Here is a 12,364-nt window from a genome sequence, read left to right on the forward strand (position 1 = left end):
GTGAATCAACCCCCGAAAACTAGTCAAACCTGGTGAAAAAGCGGTCTCTTCTCTTTATCGGTTGACCGGTCGTTAAGAGTGAACAAACTAGATCAACTTGTGAGCCGTGTTGCAGGGGATATCAGGACATAACAATGCATTTAACATATTTTTCCTTAATCAGTAATACATTCAATTAAAAACTAGTTTTCCAAGGCATGTACTGTTCACCCATATTTTTATGTCTAATGGTGTCAACTAAATGAGATCAAACTAAGATCATATATATGATATATAAATTTACCCGCATAGTAGGAGAGTAGTACAATTCCTGTAGGCTGTAGCAGGATGCTAATGAATCAATATAATATAAACAATAAATAATCATTAAATACCACTGTCGTATGTTTGTAGCAACTAGCAAAATCATTTTGACAAAAATAACTTGGTGCAACCTCATTAGCAAACAAACAAAAAAAAAACATCATGTAAGCGGGCCACAGGCATCGAACTCATCATGTTTTGACGGTGATGGTTGCGAGTCAACGACCAAACTTTTTTTGGTATTCTAACATTTCACTTGAGAAGCTAAAAACTCGAATGCACCAACAATATCACTAATCAAGGGCCGAGAATTTGCTTCCTCTTGAAGACACATTGCAGCTATTGAAACCACATGGTGCACCGAACGCAAGGAGAATTGACCATGCAGTAGCGGGTTCACCAATTGAACAAACTTCTTAGGGTCTTTCAAAAAAGGACGTGCCTGCATAAATTCAAAAACGTTAATGAAAGAAACAACTTTGACCCATTACTTATGAGTGGGTCAAGCGTCACCAAAAGTCAAAGTTTGGTTATTATTAATTAGTGTCAATGGGGCAATTTTGGGCCAAAAACGAATTAAAACCTGAAAGTTTCGTTTTTAAAAAGCGTTCGGTTTTGGCACTCCAACTATAAACTTTTGGGCCAAAGTTAAATTGGCTCAAAATAATGAACTTGAACCTATACTATTTATCAAACTCTTATTAATTATTTACATCTAAAATAAAAATATATCAATTCGGTTCGGTTCAAATTTTTGGGTTTTTATTACATGCAAAACCAAAACTGAACAAAGAGTTGTCTTTACGAACACCTATAAAAAACATCGGTTTTTTCTTTGGCTTTGTTTTTTTTGGTTTCATACAAACCCCTAATTCCTATTGCAATAAAGAAGTTTTAAATCAAACCCATGATAAAAAAATGGCCCGTTTCAAGGTGAAGTTTGGCCAGAACCACAATTAAAAAAAAAAGACTCACCCAAGAAACTAAATTTTTCTCTCCAGATTTCTTTGACGAAATAGCCTTTCGACCAGTAAGAAGCTCCAACAAAACGACACCAAAGCTAATTATATCGGACTTCACAGTTAATTTCCCACTCATTGCATACTCAGGAGCACAATAACCATATGTACCCATCACACGTGCTGACACGTGAGTCTCATCGCCAACAGGCCCCAATTTAGCAAGCCCAAAGTCTGAAAGCTTTGGATTGAAGTCATTATCCAATAATATGTTTGAAGATTTTAAATCACGATAGATTACTGGTGGATTTGCTTTGCAATGGAGATGCTCGAGGCCACGAGCCGCACCAACAGCAATTTTTAATCTCGTGTTCCAATCTAGGGGCTCCTGATTAGGCTTTAGATCTGAAAATTAAACATATCAAGTTAACTTAAGAAAATTGGTTAATTTCGGTTTTGTGTGTAATTAAAATCGGAAATACCAAAAGGAACTTACATATTTTCATTTTTAAATTTGAATTTTGAGTAATTTAAAAGAATATAATAAAGAGTGTATCCGAGTTATTGGCAAAAAGATGTTGGCTAAAATTTATTATTTAGGCAAAAAAGTTCAGGCCCAAACGACAAACCAAAACCGAAACTAAAAAATCATCAAAATCTCAAAAACCGAAATTCGAGTTGAGTTCAAAACTGACCCATGCAATAATATTGCAGTGTTCAAAATCTTTTTAAGATCTTTTTTTCTTGTGACAAATACATCAAAGGGTTAACAAATTAGCACTTAAAATAGCCTAAAAAAACACAATAAGAGATCAATGTATGGGTTGACATAATCTTTAAAGGCAACACTTCTATATTATAAAAAAATTTATTCTAATAGGATTGGTAAATGCACTTAAAAGAAATCAACTATATCATTAAGACCTACCAAAAAGATGATTTTCCAGGCTGCCACGTGACATGTACTCATAAACCAATAGTCTTTGATCTTCATGTGCACAATAACCTGCCAAAGCAACAAGGTTTGAATGTTGCAATAGACTCAACATAAGAACCTCCACTATGAACTCCCGGTCCCCTTGATAACCATTAAGGTTGAGCTGCTTTACAGCAACCATCTGTAAATCAAATTCAATAGTTAACTCCACAGTCATATAAACACAATGCTTATGATCATAGTAACAATACAAACTTACTTTCCCTGAAACTAATTGTCCCTTGTAAACTCTTCCAAATCCACCTTCTCCAATCAGATTAGCATCCTTGAAATTTTGTGTTGCGACAACGAGCTCGTTAAGCGTAAAAGAATGCGCCTGACTAGCCCGTTGACTACTAAACTGTTTCTCATCTATACACCAACATAATATTGTATCAGTTCAAAGATCTGAAACAATAACCTAAACGTTGAGTTATGTGCTTATGAGTAGGGCTGTGCAAAAAATGAACCTAAAATATCCAAATCCGAAAATTCTGATATCTGAATTCTTGGAGAAAAATTGGATATATATATGAATTATCACTAGTACTTTTTAAAATTATTAAATAAGAAACATTAATTAATTGAAAGTCCGGACATTTCAGATAAGTTTCGGATATTTCTAATAATTTTAGTTTATTTCAGTATCCAAAATATATTTTTAAAAATTCTGTAATATTTGTTTAAAAGTTTAATAAATAATAATAAAAAAATTTTCAGTATTCGGATATCCGAGGCAAATCCAAATCCGAAATTTTGGATACAGATTCGGATAGTGACATCAACTATATGAAAAATTCGGATATCCTGTTTGAACCGCCCTACTTACCAGTAACATCCTTCCTATCACCATCGCCTGTAGGTACAAGAAACATGAACAAACCAAATTAAAGCATAAAGTATAGCGTGTCAAGTGTAATGTATGATTTAATTTTCAAACCTGTAGCATCAACGTAACTTTTGACATCTTCGGAGGAAAATTTTATGCAAGAAAACCAACCCATCTTCAACAGCAAATAGAAGAACTAAAAACAAACCTATTTATACGAATCAGACCCGTAAAATATTGTTTAAGCGATAATATACAGCTAATTAACACGGCATTGCCGAGTTAAAACTAGAAAATATAGCAGCGAGAATGGAAAACGAGGAATGATATTTATTTGGTGAATCAGTGCTCTCCACATTTAGCGCTATAGAATTTAATTATTCAAATCATTGATGCATTTATGAATATTCATTCTGTATTTAACAAAGAAAATTAAGCATATTTCGATATTTATTTTTTTATTTTCGAAAAGTTCAAAATCTAAGTTTTTTTTTTTTTTATAATAACATTAAAATAAAAGTGATACTGACCACATGTTTGGTTTAGGCTAACATGTTTCGTTTAAGTTAAAACGGATCAACTTGTTTAAAGTTCTGTCATAACAAGTTAAACACATAGTTTTTTAACGATTAATAAAAGAAATTTATGAACAACTAGTTTTTTACCCGGCGCGTTACGCCGGGCATGTTAGTACAACTCGAACGGTGGTAAAACCCAAGTGTTGTCGCATTCCAAGCTTTGAGCCGGTAAGTTGAAGCAAATTCGGTCGGTTTTGATGACTTGTGTTATTGTACTAGAATTAAAGCCAAATTAAAAAAAAAAGTAAAAAAAGTTGACGTGAACCAATGGAGCGACGTCAGTCGGTAAAAATTGAGCGTCGGTAAAAGACGATCGTTGTCGATCCCGGAACTAAAACAAAAAAAACATAAAAAATTGGCATTCGCTCGATTTCCGTTACGATGACTGAACTAAAGGAAAAAAAAACAAATCTTGCGGAATAGTTCGGTGCCGCAAGTGGCCCAATAAGACACTTGTGGCACCAAACTTTTTATTTATTACATATAATAATGTTAAAGACGACCTAGCAAGTTGCTAGTCCGTACAAAATCCATCATCACAACTAGGGCCGTCCCCATGAATACAAAAAAAACGCGGGCCCGGAATATGAAAAACAAAAGGCCTTAAAATACAAAGTTAATAAGTCTTACATATTTTAGACAAATGTGATAATAATAATAATAATAATAATAATAATAGCAATAAACAAAATTTAGTAAATTGATCTAACTAAAATAATTAAACGAATTCGATGCTCCTCAGCATTTTTGAAAGCAAAGCCTTTAGCAAAATGATCCATGGTATCTAAAACATCGTTCTAAATAGTAAAAATCATCATCCTTTTAAGTATTTTTGAGATATTGTTGATCGTTCGTTACCAAAAAAACATATGTTTCTTCACATTTTTCTCTATTTGTGTCTTTTTTTACCTCTTCTTCTATTTTCCCATTTCTACACTTTTTACTAATGGACAAATGTTAAGATTTAGGGGTATACTATCTAAAATAAAAAAAATAACATAAAAAGTCTAATGAATTGATCGATGCTATACTAATTAATAGAATTAATTAATCAAATGTGAAATATAGATACTTTTTTTATAGAAAATATTGATCCTTTTATATATAACACAAACCGAACTACATTTGGATAATGGGTAAGCGAGTAACAAGCTGCGCCGCTATCACCTTTTGAATCGCAAAGCCTATTCTACTAAATATAAATCCTTGGTTCCTCGGGCTCTGCGAGTCACTGTGGACCACCTTCTGCACCCGCTCCAAGAAGTGAACCGCCTCGGGAGCTAGGGATCCAAAAGTGTCAAAGGCAAATGGAATGAACACGTGCTGATTCTCCAAACACGATGTCTCATGCTTAGCAACCTTCCTAGACTCCGCTCTCAAAACCGCCTGTCCCGGTACGAAGCCACTGTCTCTCAGCCCCACCAACGGGGACACCCCAGTGAGGTCAACAACGCATGCTTACCCCCCTGCCCAGCCAAACACAAGAACATCCGCAGGACGCAGGGTAGATCTTCCCTCACGCGGATCAGTCAAAAAGTTAACAGGTGCCTCTTTCTTGGCTGAGATCCCGGCACGTCTAAGCACATCCCATAACACATCTCTAACCCAATCATGACGATACTTGAATCCCGGCAATTCCTTACAGTGGAGGGCATGCTCACCGAAAACATTAGAATAAAAACTTCAATTAAAGTGACTAAAACAACAAAACTTAAACATATAACCTGCTGGTTGGTACAGTCAATACGCAACGTCCGTGGTACGTAACGCCACTTGTCGGAGAGAAAAAGGGCAAAAAGGTCGTCGCTGGCTTAGCGACTCACTTCGCGCCGGTCATCGACATTGGAGAATGGGCCGGCAGAAGGCCGATGGTCACGTAGCGTGATATCAGCGTTTGATCTAGCCGGTTATTATTACTACTTCCTCCGTCCCTCTTTAAGTGCCATGATTTGAAAAACACAAAGTTCAAATTAGATTGAATGATTATTATTTTTGCTTACCAAGTGACAAAAATGACCTTGGAAATTGGGTCCATCAATATTGTTTATTAATGCTAGTTGTGTGCAGAGGCGGATCCAGAATTTTTCGCTACGGGGGGCACAAAATGGATCGGGTAAAAGATGGGCCGGGTCAAATAAAAACAATGAATGCCCAATCATTACGGAGGCCTGAAGCTAAATATACATTCGGGGCCCTTTTGTCACACTCCAAACCACGGCTCGGGCGTGCGACACGAATGTTGGTACCGTTTTTGTAAATAAAGCAGAGTTACGGGTTTGTGCGGAAATACTAGCGCGGATTAAAATATTAATATATTTAATCAACAAAAGATGAGATTATTAAATACCCAATAATGTTTACAAATATTACTTGTTTATCAAAACCACCATTTACATATTTAAGAGTTTAACAAAAAGATTTGAGCCATCAGATCATCTACCATCCACTTTGATTCTTCAAGTGGCTAATCTTCATTACCTGTAAAAATGTTTAAAAATACGTCAGCAACACATGCTGGTGAATAAGCTGACGAATAAAATATTTCTTTACTTGATTACCCCTCGAGACATAACTTAGGTCCGGCCCATCGTGGCTTAGGAATAATCAAGTTAAAACAAAACACAGTTATAAACTTCGCTCTACTCGAAACCGCTCAGCAAACACCGCAACATTCAATATAAATTAGATACCATCAGTATACACATGATTACCCTCACCCGAACGTAACTTAGGCCTACATCGTGGCGAAGGCAAATAACCAGGTGTGGCGCGGTGTGCCCACCGACTTACCACATATGTAATGATCCAAACAAACGTACACGACAGCCTGAGGGCCAGCAGTTACCTTTATTTATAATGTTTTAGAGATACGTAAATAAATTCATTTCATTTATTTGACTCGATTAAAGTAGTTTATAAAGTTGGGCGTATTCACCTTTTGAAAGGATCAGCTTCACTTCACTGATCGGTTCGTCTTTGCTATCTCGGACCTATAGTAAGAGTATAACCTTTTATTAATACCAGATCTTTAATCCGGCTTAAGACCTTTAGTCTCTTTTGTATAATCTTTACCTCGATTATATTTTCTTTTTAAACCTTTAGTTTAAAATACTTTCTTTTCTTTTTACAAGTTAAACCTTTAATTTTACTTGTTTTACTTTTCTTAAACACTACGTTTCTTTTTCTTGAAGAAACGTATACTTTACTTACTTACTTATTATTTAATAATCTTAATAATAAAATTAAATAATATTAATAAAGAATCACATTATATTTATATCTCTTTCTTTTATATTTCTTTGTTATGTTTTTCTTTTATTTTCAAGGTATCGAGTATATCCTCGACTTAGGGTTTTAAGCTGTTAACATTTTATTCGGGCATTATGCCTACCTTGTTTAGCTTATAAAACCCTAGATATTTGGGCAGCACTTCAACGCCTTCTCGTTTCCTAGTGAATCTTGATTAACACCTTCTTTAGCACGCAGACCAATGCACGCCAGTCTTTGATCTTCGTTGGCACGCACTTCGAGGCGGTTGTCAGCTCATCTCCTTGGTGGCACAAACTTCAAGATAGTGTCGTGGGTACTTCAGGGTATCGTCGGTTTAGGGCACGAATTACAAGGAATCGGGGCACATTTACGAGGTGATTTCTAGAGAGAGAAAGTGATGTATGATTTGGTGTGAGGAGTGAGAGGGTTGGAGCCCTCTATTTATAAACAAATCTGGTAGGCCATCGCGATACGCGATGGTTTATTGGAGGCCTCTATTTATAGACAAATCTGGTAGGCCATCGCGATACGCGATGATTTGATAAGAACCCCATCGCGTATCTCGACGTAGGGCTGATGAATCACCAGTAGGCTTGCCACGTGACGCCACGTGGCGGAACACGTGTCCTTGTGTCAGACCACGTCATCGCGATACGCGATGGCGTTTGGTCTATGGCCGTCGCGTATTACGATCGGGCCAGAAGGCAGATTTTCAGTTTTGATCTTGATCTTTGAAACTTGACATTTTTATTTTTAACCCGATATTTTCATAATGTTACATCCTCCCCACCTTGGAATGAATCCCTTCTGCGAGATTCGTTTCTTAGAACAAGTGGAGTACTTTTTCTTCATTTAGGATTCTAACTCCGAAGTATACTCGGAGCCTCTTCGTGTGTCCCACTTTACTTTGACTAATTTCAATGTTCGTTTCTTAAGTTTCTTTATTTTAGAATATTTAATTTGTATTGGTCATTCTATGAATTTTAGGTATTCATTAATTTCAACATCTTTAAAGGCATTGACAAAGATTCACCGGCTAGACATTTTCGCAGATTAGAGACATGGAATACGTCGTGTATCCCTTTCATTTCTTCGGGTAGTCGCATATGGTATGCGATAGTACCGATTCGCTCGAGTATTTCAAAAGGTCCTACGAATCGATGACTTAATTTTCCTTTCTTTTCGAAGCGAATAACACCCTTCCTAGGCGAAACTTTCAATAAGACTCTAACGGTTTACGACGGACATCGGCGTAACTCTTTTGTCGGTCACGAGCCGTCTTAAGTCATTCGTGGATTTGTAACACCTTATCAGTGGTTTCTGGGTCCAGACAATTGATTATCTCCGGTTTCAGACCAGCATACCGGCGTTCTACATTTTTGGCCGTATAACGCTTCGAACGGTGCGGCTTGAATACTCGTGTGATAACTATTATTATATAAAAATTCCACTAGGGGAAGATGGTCATACCAACTTCCACCTAATTCAATCACACAAGCTCGAGGAGTTCAGGTTGCTGAAACAATCCCGAGAGCGCTTGATGTTCAGCCTTGACTTTCAAACATGTCAAACATTTTGCAACATGCAAAGCGATATCTTTCTTCATTCCATTCCACCAGCAGTTTGGTTTAAGATTTTGATACATTTTGTCACTACCGGGGTGCATCATGTACTTGGACTTGTGTGCTTTGCTCATTATCTTTTAACACAAGTCTCCAACGATTGGCACCCAGATTCTGTTTCCGAGTCTAAGTATGCCATTGTCACCTTTGACTAGCGAGTCAATGGTGCCGTTAAGTTTTTCGTCGGATATCTTGTTTTCATTTATTGCTTGGAGTTGGGCGGATTTGATTTGCTCGATCAGATCTACTTGGAGTTCTAATCCTAGCGCTTGAACTCTTCTTGATTTCTCATGTTCGTTACGACTCAAGGCGTCAGCCACAGCGTTGGCTTTACCTTCGTGATAAATGATTTCACAGTCGTAGTCATTTAAAGTTTCCATCCAGCCTCTTTGACGCATGTTTTGTTCTTTTTGTTCAAAGATGTGCTTTAGACTTTTGTGATCGGTATACACGAAAAATTTGATTCCATAGAGATAGTGCCTCCATATCTTTAATGCAAAGATTATGGCACCTAACTCTAGATCGTGAGTTGTGTAATTCTATTCGTGTACCTTGAGTTGATGAGAGGCGTAAGCAATTACTTTCTTTCATTGCATTAGTACGCATCCCAAACCGGAATGGGACGCGTCACTAAAGACAAAGAAATCATCGGTACCTTCTGGCAAGGCCAGTATAGGTGCTTGGGTGAGTTTTAGTTTGAGTATATCGAACACCTCTTGTTGTTTAGTTCCCTATTCATACTTGATGTTTTCACTAGTTAACGAAGTTAGAGGAACGGCTATTCGAGAGAAATTTTCAATGAACCTACAATAATAGCCGGCCAAACCTACGAAACTTCGGATCTCGGTTGGCGACTTTGGAATCTCCTACTTAGAGATAGCTTCAATCATAGCGGGGTCCACTTGAATTCCATTCACGTTTATGATGTGACCAAGAAATTGCACTCCCTGAAGCCAAAATTCACATTTTGATAACTTGGCGTACGACTTCTTGTTTCTAAGTAATTCAATAAAGATTTGGATATGCTTTTCTTGATCATCCTTTGACTTAGAATAAATAAGTATGTCGTCGATGAATACGATAAAAAATTTATCTAAGTAAGATTTACAAATTCGATTCATCATGTCCATAAACGCGGGTGGGGCATTAGTGTGACCAAACGGCATGACCGTGAACTCATAATGTCCATACCTTGTTCAAAACGCGGTTTTCGGAATGTCTTTGGATTGAACTTTGAGTTGGTAATAACTAGAACGCAGATCGATTTTTGAGAAATAGCTCGCGCCTTGAAGTTGGTCGAACAGATCGTCGATTCGAGGTAGTGGGTACCGGTTCTTGATGGTTACTTTGTTTAGTGCTAGGTAGTCGATACACATTCGCATGAATCCTTCCTTCTTCTTGACGAATAGAATTAGTGCTCTCCATGGTGATGAACTTCGACGGATGAAACCTTTCTCGAGTAGCTCGTCTAATTGCTTCTTCAACTCCTTCATTTTAGTTGGCGCTAGTCGGTACGGGGCCTTGGCGATTGGTGCGGTTCCAGGGATCAATCCTAAACTCGACTTCTCGATCAGGAGGGATTCCAGGAAGTTCGTCGGGAAAGACATCAGAGAATTCAGAAACGATAGGTACGTCTTTTATTTCTTTGGGTTTGGATTCTTTGGTGACGTAGGCCATGAATTCTAAGCATCCTTGATTTAAACATTTGTTAGCCCTAATCATGGAAATTATGCTAACTTGGCCAGCGTCTTTGTCCCTTTCAATTCGAATGGTTCGTTTATCAGGGGCTCAAAGTTCAACGGTTTTGCTACTGTAAATAATACGAGCATGATTATTGGATAACCAGTCCATACCAAGTACTATATCAAAACCACCAAGAGTCATGGGCAACAATTGAATAGGCTAATAAGATTTTTCTATTTTCTAAGGCTTCGGAGATTTTAATGATTTATCCACTAGCGGTCTCGACGCTTAGAGTTTTATTTAATTTTGTTAGAGGTTCGTCTAATAGACTACAAAAACTATAATCTATAAAACTTAAGTTGGCACCTGAATCGATCAAAACTCTAGCATATGTGTAGTTAACTAAGAACGTACCGATGACGGTTTCCGGCATGTCGGCCGCTTTCTTCTTGTCGAGAACAAAGAGTCTTGCCTTGTTTTTCTTTTTTTCATTCCTTTGGCCACTTCCACCCACACCACCAGCAATGGGTTTTTTTGGGGCACTCAAAACTTATGTTTCCCATCTCTTTGCAGTTGTAGCAAGTCATCGTCTTCTTCCAATAATCAGCCGTTGCGCGCCCGGGTTTGTGACAAGAGTTGTAAACAGTTGTGGTTGTAGACAGAGCAAAGTGACAGCGACCTTTGTGGTACTTTTTACAGAATTTGCACTGGGTGTAGTTGGAGTTGGTTCCAGTCTTTCGTAGTTCTACACCCTTGCCCTTGAATCGGGCGCTTCCTCCTTTCTTGTGGTCGCTCGTCGATACCACCTATTTTTCCTCTTCTTTGTTGCGGATCATTCCATTCATCAGATAACCAGCTAACTCCATGGCGGAATTAGCGATTTGCGGTAGGTGAGACCTTACCATGTCGGGGATTTCCCACAGGAGTCCCCAAATATAAAGAGTGACTTTGCTGGGCTCAAGAGTTACCAGCTGGGGCACAAGACGACAGTGTTCATGAAATTTTGTGTTATACTCACGGAGATTCATTCCTACAACTCTATGATTGACAAATTTAGATTGGATTTGATCGATTTCGTGCATTGGGCAGAATTTCGCCATCACCATTTCTCGAAACTCCTCCCACATCAAGTTGTACAACACTTCTCTTTCTTTTCTCATGATCAGTGTGTTCCACCACTCCAAAGCTTCGCCCTTGAACATTTGTGTCGTATACTGTATCTTCTCTTGCTCGGAACACTTGCTTATAATCACGACTGACTCCATCTCTTCAAGCCACCTTACCGTTGCAATGGAGCCCTTGTCGCCATAGATTTCTTTTGGACTAAAGTTTTTGAAATCTTTAAAAGAACAACTTTCGATTTTTATTTTTTTTAAATTGTTTTCTAACACCGCCATCAATATTAGATTCGTGAACGCTCTCCTCAATATGAGATGGTTTAGGAAGGGATTTAACGGACTTTCGAGAGGGTTCGACAGAATGGGTTTGTCAAGTTTGGGTTCTTATATGTGACTCGGCTCTTACGGCTTTCTTGATCGTTTCTTGTATTTGATTAATGTATTTTTCAGGTATTTGTTCTTGTTCTTTATCCTTTTAGGCACAGTTTTCTACTTTCTTTCGAGAAGCTTCCGCATTAATTTGATTTGACATACTTAAATTGAATTACATTCTTTTCTTAATCACACAATTTAATCATTTTCTTTATTTTTCACATATATATATATATACATATATCATTTCATTACACATTTATATATACATCATTACTTGACGTATATATTTCCCTATTCTTAGGAGAAAGATTTAACGTCTTTTATTTTAAACACACATTCAACATTAACAACAACATATTTATCACACTCTCTAGTCCTTCATGAATTTCTTCACCATCTTGGTCATATTTTTGAACTGATGAAGAAGCTTGTCTCCTATCTTCTTTTTTTTTCTTTTTTTGACCACCTTCTTCCTTAACTCATCAGTTTCGTGTAGTGCTCGATCGAGATGTTCTTCTTGGGACAACGGGATCACATTCGGATAACTGTATTATGGCGATGGATCACGATATCCCATCATCACTATGTCGTAGTGAGTCTTTGGATATGGCGACGAGGTAACATCAGACGGGTAGTTGTAGAAGGCTTCTA

General features: G+C 37.5%; 1 protein-coding gene across 1 annotated transcript; it reads right to left on the bottom strand.

Annotated features, from left to right (window-relative positions):
* Positions 1 to 547: 547 nt before the first annotated feature.
* On the bottom strand, positions 548 to 11,485 carry LOC143577183 (putative serine/threonine-protein kinase PBL21). Its single transcript, XM_077061090.1, has 6 exons — positions 11,074 to 11,485; positions 3,068 to 3,094; positions 2,459 to 2,610; positions 2,191 to 2,380; positions 1,279 to 1,667; positions 548 to 745 (listed from the first exon to the last, which is right to left on the bottom strand). Exons 1-6 carry the CDS (start codon positions 11,483 to 11,485, stop codon positions 548 to 550), a joined length of 1,368 nt encoding a protein of 455 aa, XP_076917205.1.
* Positions 11,486 to 12,364: the final 879 nt, after the last annotated feature.

The sequence above is a fragment of the Bidens hawaiensis genome, unplaced genomic scaffold, assembly GCF_021521415.1.
Source record: "Bidens hawaiensis isolate Kalapana, Puna unplaced genomic scaffold, B.hawaiensis_p1.1 tig00028485_1, whole genome shotgun sequence".
NCBI classification, from domain to species: Eukaryota; Viridiplantae; Streptophyta; class Magnoliopsida; order Asterales; family Asteraceae; genus Bidens; species Bidens hawaiensis.

Bases quoted from the DNA above. Each gene is read 5' to 3' on its own strand.
- LOC143577183 (XM_077061090.1), bottom strand. From the start codon at position 11,485: ATGGAGTCAGTCGTGATTATAAGCAAGTGTTCCGAGCAAGAGAAGATA. The intron at 2,381-2,458 runs GTAAGTTTGTAT...TTTGATTTACAG, and splicing joins GACAATTAGTTTCAGGGAAA to ATGGTTGCTGTAAAGCAGCT. The intron at 746-1,278 runs GTGAGTCTTTTT...GAATTTATGCAG, and splicing joins AGAAAAATTTAGTTTCTTGG to GCACGTCCTTTTTTGAAAGA.